Below are 21,263 nucleotides of genomic sequence, written 5' to 3'. Positions count from 1 at the left end.
AGATCCATTGGTCAAGAATCATGTGGCACAACACTTAATGATTGTCATAGGGGTCAAATAAGTGATGAAGAAACAATCAATATTAATCAATAGATAATAGAGTGGAATGGAATGGAATAGAATAGAATAGAATTATTTATTGGCCAAGTGTGATTAGACACACAAAGAATTTGTCTTGGTGCAGATGCTCTCAACGTACATAAAAGAAAAAGAGACATTTGTCAAGAATCATGTGGTCCAACACTTAATGATTATCACAGGAGTCAAATAAGCAAAGAAGAAACAATCAATATGAATAAAAATCTTAAGGATACAAACAACAGGTTACAGTCAGAAGTGGGAGGAGATGGGTGATAGGAATGACGAGAAAAAAACTAGTAGTAATAGTAGTGCAGACTTAGTGAATAGTTTGACAGTGTTGAGGGAATTATTTGGTTAGCAGAGTGATGGCGTTCGGGTAAAAAACTGTTCCTGTGTCTAGTTGTCTTGGTGTGCAGTGTGCATATTTATATGCCGCCCAGTTCCAGCAGGACTCTGGGCGGCTCACCACAATCACAACAACTAAAAAGCAATATAAACATAGAAACATAGAAACATAGAAGTGTGACGGCAGAAAAAGACCTCATGGTCCATCTAGTCTGCCCTTATACTATTTTCTGTATATTATCTTAGGATGGATATATGTTTATCCCAGGCATGTTTAAATTCAGTTACTGTGGATTTATCTACCACATCTGCTGGAAGTTTGTTCCAAGGATCTACTACTCTTTCAGTAAAATAATATTTTCTCATGTTGCTTTTGATCTTTCCCCCAACTAACTTCAGATTGTGTCCCCTTGTTCTTGTGTTCACTTTCCTATTAAAAACACTTCCCTCCTGGACCTTATTTAACCCTTTAATATATTTAAATGTTTCGATCATGTCCCCCCTTTTCCTTCTGTCCTCCAGACTCTACAGATTGAGTTCATGAAGTCTTTCCTGATACGTTTTATGCTTAAGGCCTTCCACCATTCTTGTAGCCCGTCTTTGGACCCGTTCAATTTTGTCAATATCTTTTTGTAGGTGAGGTCTCCAGAACTGAACACAGTACTGTATTCCAAATGTGGTCTCACCAGCATTCTATATAGCGGGATCATAATCTCCCTCTTCCTGCTTGTTATACCTCTAGCTATGCAGCCAAGCATCCTACTTGCTTTCCCTACCGCCTGACTGCACATAAAATGTAACAACAATGAAACAGCCAATAGCATAGAATAAATAACCCTTAAAAAGCCACTTTTCCTTATATTGTTGTTGTTGTTGTTGTTATTATTATTATTATTATTATTATTATTATTATTATTATTATTATTATTATTATTATATTTGTATGCCGCCCCTCTCCAAAGACTTGGAGCGGCTCACAACAACAAAACACAGTACAAATACTGATTAAAAAGCAGTTTAAAACCCTTAAAATAAAAACAGTCATACTTATATCACCAGGGATGGTTGAAACTCAATTATGAACACAATTGTTGCGTGGAAAGTGTTTTTTGAAAAAGATGCCAGTTTAATTTTGAAAAGTTTCCCTTATATCTCCAGACCAGGGATGGCTGAAACTCAAAGATTAAAACAGTAATTGTTTATTATATATTGATTGATTGATTGATTTTGTCCAATACACAATGAAGGTTTTAGTGGGTATACACATAGTAAAATACATAATGAACTCATAGTAAAATATATGTAAGAAATCCAGCTTTAATACCACTGGGTTAAAAAAAATGGGATGGAGATTTAAGGGAGGAGGACAAAGCTAAATTTGAAAAATGCTGAACCAGAAAAGAAAATAACATGGGAAATTCATCTCCATTTAAAAAAAAATCAATACTGCTTTTGCACAGTGTTTTGTAGGGCTGTGGCATGGCAGAGGTTAAAACTTTGAGCATCTCCCAATAGCCTTGTGGGAGTAGTAGTTCAAGAACGCAAGGGTTGCTGGGGAATGTGGTTTCTCCTTCCACTTCCTTGCTTGGTCTCTGCAGTTTCCTTTTTCGAGCCGGTGTTGGAAGTCTACTTTCCTTCAAGGTGAGCAATAGGGGGTTTGTTGTTGGGTTTTTATTTGCTTTTTTTGCAAAAAATAAAAATTGCAAAAATGTATTTTTTTGCAAAAAACAATGAAACGGCCTTTTTGTCTGGATTTGCATTTTGCTTGCAAACAGGCTAGGAGCAAAGGAATATTTATTTATTAATCTATCAATTGGACTTTTATGGACTCGAGGCGGCTTACAACATAGAACGGAACAATACATAGCGTCTTGAATCCAATTAATTTAAATTTATAAGCTAAAAACCCAGAAAGCCATAAAAAGACAATCATTCCCATTCATCGCCTGCAGCTTTTTCGGGGGAATAAAGCTGGTGGATCTGAGCAAGCCAGGTGCAAAAATTGTAGGTTTCCCAGGAATGCATTTAAGGAAGGGCCTCGCTTTGCAATAAACTGCAAAGGTTTTTCTGTTTTGAAAATGCAGCCTTTGTGTTTTGCAGCTTTGTTTGATTTGAGCCTTGCTCAGTTAGAGAGCCTGTAAAATGGGGTTAGCAAGCTATTTTATGCCATTGCAAAAATAACCCTGGGAAGAAAAATGGGTTTCCTTTCTTAATCGGTATATCTCCGGGTGCTGTCGACTAAACAATGTCATTTGGCGGGTCCCAGGAGAAGAGCCTTCTCTGTGGCGGCCCCGGCCCTCTGGAACCAGCTCCCCCCTGAGATTAGAACTGCCCCCACCCTCCTTGCCTTTCGTAAACTCCTTAAAACCCACCTCTGCTGTCAGGCATGGAGGAATTGAGACATCTCCCCCGGGCCTATACAGTTTATGTATGGTATGTTTGTGTGTGTGTATGTCTGCTTTAATAACGGGGTTTTTTAAAAATGTTTTTAAATTATTAGATTTGTCTTGAATTGTTTTATTGTTGTTATGAGCCGCCTCAGAGAGGGGCGGAATACAAATCTAATAAATAAATAAATATATATACACACACACACACACACATACATACATACATACCTCAAAAAAATAAAGGGAACCCTCCAAGAACCCATCCTAGATCTGAATGAATGAATGAAATATTCTCAATGAATACTTTGTTCTGTACAAAGTTGAATGTGCACAACAGCAGGTGAAATTGACTGTCAATCAGTGTTGATTCCTAAGTGGACAGTTTGATTTCACAGAAGTTTGATTGATTTGGAGGTATATTGTGTGGTTTAAGTGTTCCCTTTATTTTTTTGAGCAGTGTATATTTCTTAGATGATAGAGAGAAGAGAGATGGGTGGGTAGACAGACAGACATGATAGGGAAGATGGATAGATAGAGATAGACAGACAGACAGATAGTTGAGGGGGTAGACAAGCATGATAGAGAATATGGATAGATAGATAAAGAGGATAGATGATAGAAGAGAGAAGACAGATGAGTGGGTAGACATACATATGATAAAGAGAAAAGATAGATGGGAATAAATGAAGGAAGGAAGGAAGGAAAAATCTGAGGTGAGTTGGAGGAAAGATCAGAAGCAACGTTTCAGTCAAATATTATTTGACTGAAAGAGTCGTAGATGCTTGGAACAAACTTCCAGCAGACGTGGTTGGTCAATCCGCAGTCACTGAATTTAAACACGCCTGGGATAAACATAGATCCATCCCAAGATAAAACACAGGAAATAGCAGAAGGGCAGACTAGATGGACCCTGAGGTCTTTTTCTGCCGTCAATCTTCTCTGTTTCTATGCTCTGGTTTTGTGTATTCCAGGGGTCTCCACCCGAGATGCAACCTCACCAAACGAGGCCCGTTTTTAGATTGCTCTTCCCCAAATGCTTCAAGTATCGCCGGAGTTGCGGTCTTCCTCCCCTTGCTCAAAAACGCTCCCTTCGGACGGAACCGAAAACCCTTCCGCGCAGCTGTAAGTGCCAGACCATCACATCTGCGAGGACCTTCCATTCCAGCGCCACGGCTCTGGGAACGCTCTGGGACAGCGGCCCCTTGGAGGCGTACCTGCGGACGTTGAAGCAAGAGTTTGAAAGGATCGATCTGTTGCTTAGCACCTGTTCGATGAACGGATTTAAGGAAAAGGACCTCACCCAACGGCGGGCGGAATTGTCGCCCTTCGTGGAGACGCTCCAAGAAATAGAAGAGGCTGAGAAACAAATTCAGGAACTGGAGAAAATGTGTACAGGTATGTGATCCAGGTAGGTCCCCGACTTCCGACCAGGGGTGGATTCCACTTACCGGGGCTAGTGGTGCGCTTAACACGGAACTGGATCACAAATAGATCGTGCAGAATGCAGCTGCGAGAGCAATCATGGGCTTCCCCAAATATGCCCATGTTACACCAACACTCCGCAGTCTGCATTGGTTGCCCATCAGTTTCCGGTCACAATTCAAAGTGTTGGTTATGACCTATAAAGCCCTTCATGGCACCAGACCAGAATATCTCCAGGACCGCCTTCTGCTGCACGAATCCCAGCGACCAGTTAGGTCCCACAGAGTGGGTCTTCTCCGGGTCCCGTCAACTAAACAATGCCGCTTGGCGGGACCCAGGGGAAGAGCCTTCTCTGTGGCGGCCCTGGCCCTCTGGAACCAACTCCCCCCAGAGATTGGAATTGCCCCCACCCTCCTTGCCTTTCGTAAGCTACTTAAAACCCACCTCTGCCGCCAGGCATGGGGGAATTAAGATTCCCTTTCCCCCTAGGCCTTTACGATTTTATGCATGGTATGTTTGTATGTATGTTTGGTTTTTTATATTAATGGGTTTTAATTTGCTTTTAGTATTGGATTATTATTGTACGCTGTCTTATTATTGCTGTTAGCTGCCCCGAGTCTCCGGAGAGGGGCGGCATATAAATCCAATAAATGAATGAATGAATGAATGAATGAATGAATGAATGAATGAATGAATGAATGAATGAATGGTGGTAGCATTAAATAATGATTCATCACAAAGTTTAGTTATTGTTTTTAGTTTAAATATACAGTGGTACCTCGTCTTATGAACGCCTCTTCTAACGAACTTTTCAAGATTATTATTGGCAAGCTATAAAGTGGCAGAAGTGAAAGCAGCACAAGTAGGTTTCGAAGCTTGACGTGAACTGTCCGAAGTTGAGGACTGCCTCTGTAGGACCGTCGCCGATACCTGAGTTTCAGACATCTGGTGTAACTTACTCCTGTCTTTTAAACTTCCGTTGTTCTGCCGTTTTATTACAGAGCTAACGCAGTCAGAGGGGAAACTTCTGCTACAACTTGCCACAGAGGAGAAGGACACCCTGACCCAGAAGATTAGAGCGCTCTATCTAGAGGTGAGCGGAAGCCAGCTGCAATCCAGCTGTTGTGGTCCGTGTTTATCAAGAGTTTTGTCTACAGTGATCCCCCGGTTATTGCGTCCCCGACCATTGCGAACAGGGTAATTTGCGATTTTTGAACCTGGAAGTCAAAACACCATCTGCGCATGCGTGCCCTTTTTTCTATGGGCACGCATGCGTAGATGGCGCCCGGCAGATCAGCTGCTGGGCGGCTTCCCTGGGTCTTCCCCCTCTTGCTGGCGGGAGGGCGAAGCCCCCCCCAGCACCCGCTCGCCCGCCCTTCGCCCGGGAAGTTCGCCAGGAGTCAGCGGAGAACGGCGCGCCTTTTTTAAAACGATCGGAGCTTTCCAATGAGTCCCGAAGACAAACGCGGAAGTTTGACGTTTGTCTTCGGGACTCATTGGAAAGCTCCGATCGTTTTAAAGCAGGCGCGCCGTTCTCCGCTGACTCCTAAAGCGGGGAAGTTCGCCAGGAGTCAGTGGAGAATGGCGCAACTGTTTTAAAACGATCGGAGCTTTCCAATGAGTCCCGAAGACAAACGTCAAACTTCCACGTTTGTCTTCGGGACTCATTGGAAAGCCGCGCGGGTGTTTTAAAACGTCCCCGCCGACATGGGGGGCTCGCTAGCACCCCCCCGAACCCCCAACCCGGGTTTGGGGGGGAGCTAGCAAGCCCCCCATGTCGGCGGCGACGTTTTAAAACAGCCGCGCCGGCCCCAATCTTCGGCTCCTCGCTAGCGCTGCGGAAGTTAAAAACACCATCTGCACATGCGCAGATGGTGTTTTTACTTCCGCAGCGCTACTTCGCGAAAACCCGCTCGTTGCGGGGGGTCCTGGAACGGAACCCTCGCAACGAGCGGGGGATCACTGTATATGGAGATTTTCGGCTTTCTTCAAGGACTCGGGGCAGCGTATAATTACCCGTAATTACAAACGGAATTCTTCAGATCTGAAATAGAAGTTATGAACGCCTTCAAAATGGACATACAGTGATACCTCGTCTCACAAACGCCTCGTCATACAAACTTTTCGAGATACAAACCCTGGGGTTTAAGATTTTTTTGCCTCTTCTTACAAACTATATTTTCACCTTACAAACCCACCGCTGCTGCTGGGATGCCCCGCCTCCGGACTTCCGTTGCCAGCGAAGCGCCCGTTTCTGCACTGCTGAGATTCCCCTGAGGCTCCCCTCCATGGGAAACCCCACCTCCAGACTTCCATGTTTTTGTGATGCTGCAGGGGAATCCCAGCAGTGCAAAATGGGCGCTTCGCTGGCAACGGAAGTCCGGAGGTGGGGTTTCCCAGCGAGGGGAGCCTCAGTGAAATCCCAGCATCGCAAAAACACAGAGGTCTGGAGATGGGGTTTCAAGGACTTCGGTGTTTTTGCAATGCTGCGATTTCACTGAGGCTCCCCTCGCTGGGAAACCCCACCTTCGGATTTCAGTTGCCAGCGAATTGCTCGTTTTTGCGATGCTGGGATTCCCCTGTAGCATTACAAAAACACAGAAGTCCGGAGGTGGGGTTTCCCATAGAGGGGATCCTCAGGGGAATCCCAGCAGCGCAAAAACCAACGCTTCAGCTGGCAAAAGGGGTGAATTTGGGGCTTGCACGCATTAATCGCTTTTCCATTGATTCCTATGGGAAACATTGTTTCGTCTTACAAACTGTTCACCTTAAGAACCTTGTCCCGGAACCAATTAAGTTTGTAAGACAAGGTATCACTGTATAAGGGAATTGGTCAACCGATACTTTGGGGTTTTTTTTCTCTCTTCAGCTTTGTGAGAAGATAACACCGAGGGACAAATACGATGAAAATAGTGTCCTTTTAGAAGTCACCTCTGGCAGGACGACAGGAGGTGAGCAAACATTTCATTAACTTTTCAACACCACCGATCAGTGTTCCCTCTAATTTTTTTCCGGGGTGAGCGGAAAAGTATAGTGTCTGAGCGGCAGTCCCTTTGGCACTGGGCGGCATATAAGAATAAATAAATAAATAAATAAATAAATAAATAAAGTGTGGGCGTGCGCTATCACACATGAGCAAGTTCTTGCATCCATAATTCTATCCTTTCTATCTCTCCCTCCCTCTTTCCTTTCTATCTCTCCCTCCTTCTTTCCTCCCTCCCTCTTTTCTTTCTATCTCTCCCTCCCTCTTTCCTTTCTATCTTTCTCTTCCCCTGCCTTTCTCCAAGCCCTTCCTTTCCCCTCTCCCTATCTAACTACCCCCCTCTCCCTCCTTTCTATCTCTCCCTCCCCCTTTCTCTCTCCCTTCCTTCATCTTTCTTTCCCTCTCTCTCTCCATCCCTCTTCCTTTCTCTCTTCCTTCCTTCCTCTCTTTTTTGCTCTTTCTCTCTCCCTCCTTCCCTCCCTCCATGTCTTTCCCTCTCCCTCCTTCCCCCCTCTCTTTCTCTCTCTCTTGCTTTCTTTCCCTCTCTTTCTCTCTCCCCTCCTTTCTCTCTCTCTCTCTTTCTCTCTCGTTCACCACGCCGGCAACAGAGAGAAAAAGAGAGAGAAAGAGAGCCAGAGAGAGAGTGGAGGGTGCTGTTGTCTTCGCCTCTGCCCGGCGGCTCTGCAGCGAAGAGGAAGTAGCCACGCACCCCCTAGCTTTCTCAGGCATCCCCGGCTCCAGTCGGCCGGGCTCCCGGGAGGTGGAGCGTGTTCGGGCGTCGTGTCTTCGCCTCCGCGCGGCTCTGCAGCGAAGAGGAAGTAGCCACGCACCGCCTCTGCCCGGCTGACTTTTACCTGCTCCGGAGCCGTTTGTCTTCGTGGCGCAAAGCCACACAGTCCCGGACTCCCAAATCGCCTGCTTCTCCGGCCAGCAAGGCGGCTGCCCAGGAAAGCATCGTGCTTTTTCAACGCATGGTGTTTCCTGGGCAGATGGCTTTGCTGACCGGAGAAGCGGGCGATTTGGGAGTCCGGGACTGTGTGGCTTTGCGCCACGAAGACAAACGGCTCCGGAGCAGGTAAAAGTCAGCCGGGCAGAGGCGGTGCGTGGCTACTTCCTCTTCGCTGCAGAGCCGCGCGGAGGCGAAGACACGGCGCCCGAACACGCTCCGCCTCCCGGGAGCCCGGCTGACTTCTGGAACCGTTTTGTTTTCGGCTGGGCGGAGGCGGCGCGCAGACGCGAAGACGAAGACACGGCGCCCGAACACGCTCCGCCTCCCGGGAGCCCGGGCGAAAGCAACGGCTCCAAAAGTCGGCCGGGCTCCCGGGAGGTGGAGCGTGTTCGGGCGTCGTGTCTTCGCCTCCGCGCGGCTCTGCAGCGAAGAGGAAGTAGCCACGCACCGCCTCTGCCCGGCTGACTTTTACCTGCTCCGGAGCCGTTTGTCTTCGTGGCGCAAAGCCACACAGTCCCGGACTCCCAAATCGCTCGCTTCTCCGGTCAGCAAAGCCATCTGCCCAGGAAAGCGCCATGCGTTGAAAAAGCACGATGCTTTCCTGGGGAGCCGGCTTGCTGGCCAGAGAAGCGAGCGATTTGGGAGTCCGGGACTGTGTGGCTTTGCGCCACGAAGACAAACGGCTCCGGAGCAGGTAAAAGTCAGCCGGGCAGAGGCGGTGCGTGGCTACTTCCTCTTCGTTGCAGAGCCGCGCGGAGGCGAAGACACGGCGCCCGAACACGCTCCGCCTCCCGGGAGCCCGGCTGACTTCTGAAAACCGTTTTGTTTTCGGCTGGGCGGAGGCGGCGCGCAGAGGCGAAGACGAAGACACGGCGCCCGAACACGCTCCGCCTCCCGGGAGCCCGGCCGACTTTTGGAACCGTTTTGTTTTCGGCTGGGCGGAGGCAGCGCGTGGAGGCGAAGACACAACGGCCGAACACGCTCCGCCTCCCGGGAGCCCGGGCGAAAGCAACGGCTCCAAAAGTCGGCCGGGCTCCCGGGAGGTGGAGCGTGTTCGGGCGTCGTGTCTTCGCCTCCGCGCGGCTCTGCAGTGAAGAGGAAGTAGCCACGCACCGCCTCTGCCCGGCTGACTTTTACCTGCTCCGGAGCCGTTTGTCATCGTGGCGCAAAGCCACACAGTCCCGGACTCCCAAATCGCCCGCTTCTCCGGCCAGCAAGCCGGCTGCCCAGGAAAGCATCGTGCTTTTTCAACGCATGGCGCTTTCCTGGGCAGATGGCTTTGCTGACCGGAGAAGAGAGCGATTTCGGAGTCCGGGACTGTGTGGCTATTCGGCAGCAGGTAAAAGGCGCCATGGATGCCTGGGAGGGCGAGGGGGTGGATGGCTGCTGTCACTGCCGGGCCTGGCTTGCGGTACACCTCACACGAGGGCCCCCGCAGAGAAGAGGCGCGCTCGTCGCACCCCACCCGCGCCACCAGCCCTTTTCGTTGGCACCCCCCCCATGCAGGCTTGGAGGCCTAGCGGCAGGATGGCCACCAGCCCTCTTTGTCAGCAGTCCCCCCCCCCACACCCAGGGAGGCTTACCTTACCCAGCCGGCAGCTAAACAACCGTTTGGCTGCCGATGGGCGTGGCCGGGGAGGGGAAAATCCGGAGTTTAAGGGGCGGGAAGAAACCGGCCTGCAGTTGGCCGGCCCCTTTCTTTCCCGCCTTTCCTAAGGAACTGTTGCTGCCCTATGTTGTAGAGCAGCAGCAGTTCTCATTTCAAATTTCAACGCGGAGGTCAGTCCTCCGCGCTAAATTTGAAATTCCCTGGGCTGAGAGGTAAAAACCTCTGCGCTATAGCGCACTGCGCAGCTTAGAGGGAACTATGCCACCGATAACACAGCTGCTCTCCAAAAAGACCTTGACTTTGTGTCTGAATGGTCAAACATCTGGCAACTCCAAATCTCAACCAAAAAATGCTCCGTCCTCCACATTGGCAAAAAGAATCCGAACACCAAATACAAGCTGAATAAACACGACCTTACAGACAACCCTCACTCTGTAAAAGACCTTGGAATACTCATGTCCAATGACCCAAGTGCCAAAGCCCACTGCAACAACATCGCCAAAAAGGCTTCAAGAGTTGTTAACTTAATCCTATGTAGCTTCTGCTCCGGTAATCTCACACTACTCACCAGAGCATCCAAAACATTTGCAAGACCAATCCTTGAGTACAGCTCATCTGTCTGGAAGCAATCTCTTTCATTGTTACTCTCTCAGAATAAAGTTTTTTTAAGGTGACCAGACTAAGTATCCTAACCAGATGAATACCTGGTAAGCAGATTCTTTCCCCTATTTCCTCCCCAAAAACTAAAGTGTGTCTTAGATTTGTATCTAATAGACGTCCAAAATAATAGTCCAAAGACGGGCTACAAGAATGGTGGAAGGTCTTAAGCATAAAACGTATCAGGAAAGACTTCATGAACTCAATCTGTATAGTCTGGAGGACAGAAGGAAAAGGGGGGACATGATCGAAACATTTAAATATGTCAAAGGGTTAAATAAGGTCCAGGAGGGAAGTGTTTTTAATAGGAAAGTGAACACAAGAACAAGGGGACACAATCTGAGGTTGGTGGGGGCAAAGATCAAAAGCAACGTGAGAAAATATTATTTCACTGAAAGAGTAGTAGATCCTTGGAACAAACTTCCAGCAGACGTGGTTGGTCAATCCACAGGAACTGAATTTAAACATGCCTGGGATAAACACATATCCATTGTAAGATAAAATACAGGAAATAGTATAAGGGCAGACTAGATGGACCATGAGGTCTTTTTCTGCCGTCAGTCTTCTATGTTTCTATGTATGTCTTATACTCCGAAAAATACAGTAAATAGAAACGTATAATATGACACGAGAAATAAGATTAAGTGAACTGTGATGAAATTTAGAGGAAAAAATGGAATGACCTAACAATGCAGAATTACTCAAAAGTATCATTGTATTATTGTTTTTTTAAAGAAAAGAGTGGAAAACCAATAAAGTTTATTTTTTTAAAAAATACTATTCATACTGATATTTCAGAGGATTTTACATTTCAGGCGATATCTGCCAGCAATTCACGAGTGAAATCTTCGACATGTACCAGAATTATGCAGAATACAAAGGCTGGACGTTTGAAATCACCAAGTACTGCCGAGCTGACACTGGTAGGAGAAGCCCCTCGCCCGGATATCTCCACGGGGTGCCCCTTCCCCCCAAAATGAAACGAGTTTTGGCTTTTTTTAAGGGGGGCTCCACCACGCAGCGGCCCGAGTCTTGGGAAGCCTCGTCTACAAACACTTGAAGTTTGAAGGAGGGACCCACCGAGTCCAGCGGATCCCAGAAACTGGATTGTCTTCGCGAATGCAGCGGATTCACACCGGCACCATGACGGTTATCGTCCTGCCTTTGTCGGAGGAGGTAGCCGTTCCTTTGTGTCTTTTCATTCTCTCTCTGTCTTTCGGTGTCTCACTCTCTCTCTTTCTCTCTCTCTGTGTCTGTGTCTCCCTCTCTCCTTTTGTTGAATGCCACCTGTACTGGAAGTTAGCATCACATCGGTTATTTCCATAGCTGTGGCTCTGCCTTGGAAGAGGCTCCAAAGGTTTCCATGTTAAAAGGAGGATTTCCATGTGTCCCTGTTGCTGGTTCTCTTTTTCCCCTCTTTCCCTTCCTTTGTCCTTCCTCCCTCTTTTTCTTCTCTCCCTTCTTTTCTGTATCCATCTTATTGGCTTGTCTTGCCCTTCCTTCCTCCCTTCCCTCCATCTCTCCCTCCCTCTCTTCTTTCTTCCATCTCCCTCTCTCCTGCCTCCCTTCTTTCCTTGCTGTTATCCTTCCTTCCTTCCTTCCTTTCCTTCCATCCATCTCCCTTCCTCCCCTCTTTTTCCTTCCATCTCCCTCCCTTCTGTCCTTGCTGTTATTCTTCCTTCCTTCCTTCCATCCATCCATCTCCCTTCCTCCCTTCTTTCCCCACTCCCTCCCTCTTTTTCCTTCCATCTCCCTCCCTCCTGCCTCCCTTCTTTCCTCCCTCCCTCCCTTTCTTTCCCTTCTTCCTTCCATCCACCCATCCATCCATCTCCCTCCCTTCCTCCCTTTCTTCCTTCTTTACCCCTTCTTTATTTATTATTTATGTAGTTCAATTTGTATGCCGCCGCCACCCATCCATCCAATTACACCTCAGACCCCTTTTCCCAGGTACAGATAAAAATCAACCCCAGCGACTTACGGGTCGATACCTTTCGAGCCAAAGGCGCCGGAGGGCAGCACGTGAACAAAACCGACAGCGCTGTTAGAGTCACTCACCTCCCTACAGGTACGGTGGGTTTTTCCCCCCTTTTTAATCCTCATTTTCCTTCTGTTGTGTAAACATGTATGAATATTATTAGATTTGTATGCCGCCCCTCTCCGGAGACTCGGGGTGGCTCACAACAATAATAAAAACAATGTTACAGTGGAACAAATCTAATATTAAAAGAAAAAGATATATAAAACCCCAGCAATTAAAAACCATGCAACACATACATACCAAACATAAAAGCCTGGGGGAGATGTCTCAATTCCCCCATACCTGGTGATATAGGTGGGTCTTGAGTAATTTGCGAAAGACAAGGAGGGTGGGGGGCGTTCTAATCTCTGTGGGGAGTTGATTCCAGAGGGCCGGGGCTGCCACAGAGAAGGCTCTTCCCCTGGGGCCTGCCAAACGACGTTGTTTGGTCGATGGGACCCGGAGAAGGCCAACTCTGTGGGACATTATCGGCCGCTGGGATTTGTACGGCAGAAGGCGGTTCCAGAGGTATTCTGGTCCAAAGCCATGTAGGGCTTTAAAGGTCATTACCAACACTTTGAATTGTGACTGGAAACTGATTGGCAGCCAATGCAGGCCACGGAGTGTTGTAGAAACGTGGGCGAATCTGAGAAGCCCCACGATGGCTCTTGCGGCTGCATTCTGCACGATCTGAAGTTCCCGAACACTCTTCAAAGGTTGCCCCATGTAAAGAGCATTACAGTAGTCGAGCCTCGAGGTGATGAGGGCATGAGTGACTGTGAGCAGTGACTCCCGGTCCAAATAGGGCTGCAACTGGTGCACCAGGTGAACCTGGGCAAACGCCCCCCTCGCCACAGCTGAAAGATGGTGTTCCAATGTCAGCTGTGGATCAAGGAGGACGCCCAAGTTGCGAACCCTCTCTGAGGGGGTCAATAATTCCCCCCACCCCAGGGTAATGGACGGACCGATGGCTTTATTATCTCACCGGTTTGCAAAAAAAAAAAAAATCACTCTGGGTGTCTGTCGCATCCTCTCTTCTCTTTCGAAGGGATCGTTGTTGAATGCCAGCAGGACCGATCGCAGCTGGCGAATAAGGAAACGGCGTTGCAAACCCTGAGAGAGAAGCTCTACCTTCAGACCGTGGTCAAGGAAATCAACCAACAGCAAAGCACGAGGAAACTGCAGGTAAAGTCCAACAGGGTGACAGTGAACCTGTGTGAGGGATGAAGACGCCAAAAAGAGAGAATGCACTGGTACCTCTACTTAGGAACTTAACTCGTTCCGTGACCAGGTTCTTAAGTAGAAATGTTCTTAAGTAGAAGCAATTTGTCCCATAGGAATCGATGTAAAAGCAAAGAAATAAAAGCTTGGAATTTGGGTGGGAGGAGGAAGAGAAGGAGGAGGACAGTCGCTACCGGAGGAAGAAGGGGAGGGGAGGGGAATAAAAAAAAATCCAAAATTGTAAGGCTCTAAAAAAAAAAGACAGACTCAGAGGCAGCAAGGAGGAGGACGCGCCTCCCATACAGTAGTCCCTCGCTATACCGCGCTTCACCTACTGCGGCTTCACTTCATCGCGGGTTTCTGAGGAAGTCGATCGGCAGATTTAAACAGCCCGCCGAACTCGATCGGCAGGTTTTTCAAAATAAATAAATAAATCTAAAATTGTAAATACTGTATTTAAATACTGTATCTAAAATAAATGCTGTGTGGGAAGGGTTTATAAACACTTAAAACAATGAAAACTTACCAAACAATTACAATATAAATACTTAAATAAGTACTATCAGTCGATAAATTCCCCATCGCGGATTTCACCTATCGCGGCCGGGTCTGGAACGTAACACCAACGATAGGTGAGGGACTACTGTACACCCGGCACGAGGCTGCCTCCCATACACTGGCTGCTGCTGCTGCTACCTGCTTCCTCTTCCTCCCCATGCTGAAGGGCTGCCCTCTCCTCTCGCTCGCTTGCTTTGTAGCCTTTCCTTCGCTGTGGTGACCCCTCGGCTGCCCAGAGCGAAGGGAGCGTTTCTTTTCTCTGGGCACTGGCAGAGGTTTATTCCCTCTCCAAGCGCCCAGAGAAAGGAAAATGCTTCGTTCGCTCTGGGCTGCCAAAGCCTCCTTAAGCGCCACCAAAAGGCTCCTCTGGCAGCCCAGATGGCCGGGATTAAAGGGAGAATGGCAGGAAACTGGCCGGGCCTTCGTGCCGCTCTCAAATTTCGTGGGAAATTTTTCTGGGCTCAGGTTCTTAAGTAGAAAATGGTTCTTAAGAAGAGGCAAAAAAAATCTTGAACACCCGGTTCTTATCTAGAAAAGTTCTTAAGTAGAGGTACCACTGTATTTGTAGCTCGAGGTGGAACTGCGGAGTCCTGGGTGTTCTCGGAGCTGGATGGTTTTCTTGTAGACATTTCGGGACCCAACTAAATAACATTATCAGTGCGGAAAAGAAGTGGGGTGTGTGGAGAAGAGAGGGAGGTTGAAACATGGTTGTGCCCCGAAACGAAAACATTTTAGAAACATAGAATATTGACGGCAGAAAAAGACCTCCTGGTCCATCTAGTCTACCCTTATACTGTTTCCTGTATTTTATCTTAGGGTGGATTTATGTTTATCCCAGGCATGTTTAAATTCAGTTACTGTGGTTTTACCAACTACGTCTGCTAGAAGTTTGTTCCAAGCATCTGCTACTCTTTCAGTAAAATAATATTTTCTTATTTACTTATTTATTTGACTTCTATGCCACCCAATCCCGAAGGACTCGGGGCGACTGACAACAATAAAAGAATTACGGAAACAATAGAAGAAGTCAAAAATATGTCAAAATCTCTAAAAACATAATAAACTAATACAAAATGGACATAACAACATGTATACACACCAATCCAACTCATTCGTATATATGACAGCCAGGGACGTTGTTAATATCAAGACCTGTGCTCGAAATGTAAACTTGATTACAAGAAATTAAAAATTGCAGAGAGATTGATGGTGGAATACGCTACGTAAAAGAATCGTCTGATAATTGGGCGTTAACAACAGTTTTACTTAGCAACACAGGTTTTCGGCTCAGTTATGGTTGTAACCTGAGGACTAACTCTTTCTTCTTTCACAGTTAGGGTCAAGATCCCAGTCGGAGAGAATTCGCACGTACAACTTCAACCAAGATCGGGTGACCGACCATAGAATTTCCTATGACGTCCGCGATATCAAAGTATTTATTCCCAGCTCCTGATGGGTGGGGATGTAAAAGATGCAGCTGCTTTGAAGAGTCAATTCATTAGAGTTTATTTTGACTCTGAAGTGCAGAAGAAGAAGAAAAAAAGAAGGCTGCCTTTACAATAACAGAAAAAATATTGTCTTGTGATCTGAAGTGTTATGCTAAGAACTGACCTACAGGAGGCAGCCAGTGACTGATCCTTGCAGCTGTTGCCTGCCTTCTAGTGGCCAGTTCATATTATAGCAACACAAAAAGTATAAATGTGAATGGTTCTTCCCATCCCAACAGATGGAGAGGGGAGAGGATTTGTAAGTTCACAGAGGAAGGAAGGCCACTGTTAACATCTCAATTTTCCTAACAAGAATTTAGAATTAATTGCGTACGGAATAATAGATGTACAAGATCTGAAGTCCTTTGGGAATCATTTCATAGCCCCTTTGGCAACTAAATTTTGGAGTATTGCGCTGTCCAGATATGTCCGGTTAAAGAATGAACAAAGTTTACTTTGATTGTCTTCATCTACAGTAACTTCTTCAAATCTTTGTTTGTAGGGATTTTTAAATGGCAAGGAACATCTGGATAATCTAATCAGCAGCCTGTTGGAGGCTTCACAGATGAAACTTCTGGCTGAACAGTTGGAAAACAATTTGAAATCTCTGTCGGTGGAGTCCTGAACTGATGAATGAACTTTTTTAAAATTAAAAAAAATAGCCCCTTCATTGTGTTGGTAAAAATTAAAGAAAACGAAGAACACTGGTCCCTTTGTTTAATTTCGCATTTAACAACTTGGTTTGTTTCGTATTTAACAAATTGGTTTGTTTTTTATTTAACAAATTGGTTTGTTTCGTATTTAACCAATTGGTTTGTTTCGCATTTAACAAATTGGTTTGTTTCGCATTTAACAAATTGGTTTGTTTCGCATTTAACAAATTGGTTTGTTTCGCATTTAACAAATTGGTTTGTTTCGCATTTAACAAATTGATTTGTTTCGCATTTAACAAATTGGTTTGTTTCGCATTTAACAACTTGGTTTGTTTCGTATTTAACCAATTGGTTTGTTTCGTATTTAACAACTTGGTTTGTTTCGTATTTAACAAATTGGTTTGTTTTGTATTTAACCAATTGGTTTGTTTTTTATTTAACCAATTGGTTTGTTTCGTATTTAACCAATTGGTTTGTTTCGTATTTAACCAATTGGTTTGTTTTGTATTTAACCAATTGGTTTGTTTTGTATTTAACCAATTGGTTTGTTTTGTATTTAACCAATTGGTTTGTTTTGTATTTAACCAATTGGTTTGTTTCGTATTTAACCAATTGGTTTGTTTATTATTTAACCAATTGGTTTGTTTTTTATTTAACAAATTGGTTTGTTTCGTATTTAACAAATTGGTTTGTTTATTATTTAACAAATTGGTTAACATGAACATTTGTCAAATAGTCTCAATTTCTCCCCCCTGCACCTCACCACTGTATCCAAAATGTGCCCATAACTTCACAAAGAAGCAATTTCATTAGTGACTAGTTCTGATTGGTTTATCAGAGAGGACAAATAGATTTACCAGCAAAGTCAAACAAGAACAAAATCAGTAATTTAAGAAGAGGGCTGATGAACGTAACTCATATGGGAACCTATTCCCAAATATTATTTGAAGCCATATTCTAGGGCAGGGATGGTGAACCTTTTTTTCCTCGGGGGTCAAAAGAGCATGTGTGCACACTATTGCGCATGCATGAGTGCCCACACCCATAATTCATAACCCATGAGCAAGCTGGTTAATTTTCTTGAGCCGCTCCTTGTTATTCATCGTTTTGTACACTGTGATGAGGAAGGGGAAGGCCGAGGGCAGCTCCACTTTATTGCTCAACTTCTGATGGCCCCAGTGAAGGCAACGAAGCTTCTCGGCCAAATCCTGCCTTCCGGATTTTTCCAGAGCTGCTTGAAGCAGTTTGGTCTTGTTCGGTTTCTCCCATGACCGTTCGTACCTGGACAGGGATGACCAACAGGTTCAGAAGAATTTTGGCAGAAGGAATCCAAAGCCCAACCATTCGACTGTCTCTGAATTTTAATTTTTATTGTTTTATTTTATTTTATTTTTATTTATTTTATTATTTTATTTTACTATTTTATTTTGTTTATATTTTATTTTATTAATTTATTGCATTGTATTGTATTGTATTCACTATCCATCCATTCACCATCCATCCATCCATCCATCCACCTACCCACCCACCCACCCACCATCCCATTCTCCACTTGTCATCCATGAGTCCATCATCCATCCATGACCTACCCTCCCATACACCATCCTTCCCTCCATCATCCATCCCTCCCTCCCTCCATTCATCCATCCACACATCATCTATTCACTATCCATCAATTCACCTTCCATCCACCCATCCACCCATTTGTCATCCATGTCATCCACCAGTCCATCATCCATCTACCACCTACCCACCCATCCATCCATACACCATCCTTCTCTCCATCCCTCCCTCCATCCACCCGTCATCTATTCATTATCCATCCATTCCACATCCATCCATCCCTCTATCCATCCCTCCATCCATCTATGTACCAACCTTGGATCAGGATAATTCTAAATGAATGTGAAGATCTCAAGGGCATATGACAGAGCAAAGCCTTTGTCAGGGGTGACCTTACCAGTGTTCCAGCATCTTCTGAGCCTGACTTCTCTTCTGTGGGGTCATGGCATGGATCTGGCTAATTTCAGCCCGAGTGAAGCCCAGCTCATAAGCCACCATAGTCCACTCGAAGCTCAGCTGCTTGCCAAGATCTCGGAGGGACTGGAGATTGATGACGGCATCCTAGTCATGGATATATCCGTAGAATATGGTCAGGCATTTGATGGAGTCAACGTGGGGTTCAGACCAGAGTTGCATTATACCCCAAACCCAGATGTCTTAAGAGGCTTGAGTGACATATTTAGGCTTTTTCTAAGTTGGGTTTTCATCCTGACCAAGTAAAGGATGGAGGCAAAGAGAGAATTCATCTACAAATCAGGTTCTTCTTGGACTTTCCCTCATGTCTTCACTTGTTCAAGCCAATATACTGTATACCGTATTTTTCAGACTACAAGACACACTGGAATATAAGATTCACCTTAATTTGAGGGAGGAAAATAGGGAAAAGAATCAGCTTACCAGATATTAATCTGGCTAGTGTCATTAGTCTGGTCAGCTTCAGCACATTATTTTATCCCCTGGTTAAGGGCTTTAAAAAAAAACCTTATTTGGAGAGAGTAACAAGGAAAGAGCTTGCCAGCCAGTAAGAGCTGGGAACATGGTTAGCACCTGGTTAGGGCTGGAAAGAAAAATTCTGAGCAAGTAGAGCAATGAAAAAGAACTGCAAAGACTTAGGACTTGGAAAACATTATTCACAGAGAGTAACAGTGAAAGGGCTTGCAAGCAATGAGAGCTGGGAACATGGTTAGCACCTGGTTAGGGCTGGAAAGAAACTTATTTGGAACAATGCAGAAAACTCTGCAAAGACTTAGGGCGTGGAAAACATTCTTCGCAGACAGTAACAATGAAAAAATCTGCAAGGTAAGAGTTGGGACGATCATTTGCCAGCTCCAAACTTCAGCATCTGGAACGCTGGATTCATAATTTTAAAAAATTGACAGGTTTGATTCCTAAGGAGAATTCTGACAAAATTTATTTATTTATTTATTACTTGGATTTGTATGCCGCCCCTCTCCGAAGACTCGGGGCGGCTCACAACATGTAAAAAGACAAATCATAAGTAATCAACAATTTTAAATTTTAAAGATTTAAAAAACCCCACAAACTAACAGACTCACACACAAGCATACCATATATAAATTCAACGTGCCCAGGGGGGGGGATGTTTCAATTCCCCCATGCCTGACGGCAAAGGTGGGTTTTAAGAAGTTTGCGGAAGGCAGGAAGAGTAGGGGCAGTTCTAATCTCCGGGGGGAGTTGGTTCCAGAGGGCCGGTGCCGCCACAGAGAAGGCTCTTCCCCTGGGGCCTGCCAAACGACGTTGTTACACTTACCTCTTGGGCTCTATTCGGCATCCTGGTTCAGGATCCACTGGGGGCTTTGATTCAAGAGGAAAACTGGATAGAAATAAAGTATTTTTTGATTTCTATTGAAATTTATTGCCGTGGGTTGTTCACAGGTCATTATTTTTATCAGTAAATCAGGAGTCTGGTAGCAGCACTTTTTCAGACAGTAACTCGTTTTATTAAAGAGGTGTGAGAGCGCCCTGCCTTTTAATCAAATTGTTTAGGCTAGTAAAAAGCCTGTTTCCTGATAGTTAGATACCATACGGAAGCTTAATTTTCCTGTGTGAGAAACACAAATTTAAAAAGCAAAACAGTAACTTCCTTCTAATTCACTTTGGTGTCAAAGTTAAATAATTCGATCCTATTTTGATAGTCCTTTTATTGCAAAAAACTATTCTTTAATGACTGGCTTAATCAATGGGTGGGCTGCGGTGGGGGAACAGTACAGGGAAGGAATAATCATTTATCGTTTTATTGTAGCGCTCATTCTTAAAACATGTTTAAAGGGGTCTCTAAAATTCAATGTAATGGACCTTCTGGTGGAATCTCACAGGGATGGCTGCAGAGAAGCAATTTCCTCCCTTTACAAGATAGTTTGGGAATTTTCAGGGTCCAACTCTGCAAATATTTCTAAAGGTGGTGAGCCCCATTGCATCATTAAAATGGTAAAATAGTTTTAAAAAGTATTTTTTTTCATACATCTTCCTCCAAGTTTCTTTCTTTTACTTACCCGTTGGTTTTAATTCGATAGTTGCTCCTCTTCTTCTTCTTCCTCCTCCTCCTTCTTCTTCTTCCTCTTCTTTTTTTTCTCTTCCTCCTCAAATTTCAAATATTTCTTAGGTTCCTGTGCCAAGCTCAGAGCTTTGAGTAGCTTTAACTGGAGAAAACTGATTTATGTCAAGACGGTTATTTGAATATATCCAAGTGTTGCTAACACCAACCACAACAAAACTGATGTTAATTTTTAACGGGCTTTAAAGCTATTTGTTACCCATGCCTGAATACATCTGAAAACTTTGTTAGTAACTGTTGTGTAATGCAACGTTTTTTTTTCAGTGAAGGAGAACATACGTTTTGAAGAACGTCCAATGCGTTCTTGAAAATGGCCATCCAGTTTTACTGTACAGTATATGCAAACTGTACAAACAAGATGACCTTATATCTTACTAGATAAACCTCCAAGTAGCCTCAGTGAATCTCTCAAAGGATGCAAATGACCACCTGTCTGGTCCTTCCATTCCCCACCATCCAGTCAGAGCTGAAGAAGTCTTCTTGGATGAGAAGCAAAATGTCTTAAAAAAAACCCGCCGGGGGGTAGCCAACACCCTAGAAGACAGGCTCAAATTACAGAAAGACCTAGACAGACTAACACAGTGGGCCCACACCAACAAAATGATGTTTAACATCGACAAGAGCAAAGTCCTTCACCTAGGCAGAAAAAACCCTGGACACACATACAACCTGGGAGAAACCCCTCTTAGCAGTAGCGACTGCGAAAGAGACCTCGGAGTCTTGGTGGACAATCAACTAAACATGAGCCAACAA

At 45.3% G+C, this 21,263-nt stretch overlaps 2 protein-coding genes across 2 annotated transcripts; one reads left to right on the top strand and one right to left on the bottom strand.

Moving 5' to 3' along the window:
- Positions 1 to 1,985: 1,985 nt before the first annotated feature.
- MTRF1 (mitochondrial translation release factor 1) lies at positions 1,986 to 16,424 on the top strand. Its single transcript, XM_070751377.1, has 10 exons — positions 1,986 to 2,067; positions 3,788 to 4,211; positions 5,240 to 5,331; positions 7,108 to 7,189; positions 11,252 to 11,359; positions 11,440 to 11,612; positions 12,384 to 12,501; positions 13,502 to 13,638; positions 15,566 to 15,664; positions 16,222 to 16,424. The coding sequence occupies exons 2-10, from the start codon at positions 3,803 to 3,805 to the stop codon at positions 16,342 to 16,344; spliced, it is 1,341 nt and encodes a 446-aa protein (XP_070607478.1). The 5' UTR covers positions 1,986 to 2,067; positions 3,788 to 3,802; the 3' UTR covers positions 16,345 to 16,424.
- LOC139167006 (p53-induced death domain-containing protein 1-like) lies at positions 15,160 to 21,160 on the bottom strand. Its single transcript, XM_070751378.1, has 4 exons — positions 20,449 to 21,160; positions 19,707 to 19,769; positions 18,333 to 18,496; positions 15,160 to 17,653 (listed from the first exon to the last, which is right to left on the bottom strand). Exons 2-4 carry the CDS (start codon positions 19,725 to 19,727, stop codon positions 17,422 to 17,424), a joined length of 417 nt encoding a protein of 138 aa, XP_070607479.1. The 5' UTR covers positions 19,728 to 19,769; positions 20,449 to 21,160; the 3' UTR covers positions 15,160 to 17,421.
- Positions 21,161 to 21,263: the final 103 nt, after the last annotated feature.

This window comes from Erythrolamprus reginae, chromosome 4 (genome assembly GCF_031021105.1).
Source record: "Erythrolamprus reginae isolate rEryReg1 chromosome 4, rEryReg1.hap1, whole genome shotgun sequence".
Taxonomy (NCBI): Eukaryota; Metazoa; Chordata; class Lepidosauria; order Squamata; family Dipsadidae; genus Erythrolamprus; species Erythrolamprus reginae.
Note: the sequence above shows the minus strand (reverse complement) of the source record. Positions and strands in the feature narration are given on the sequence as shown.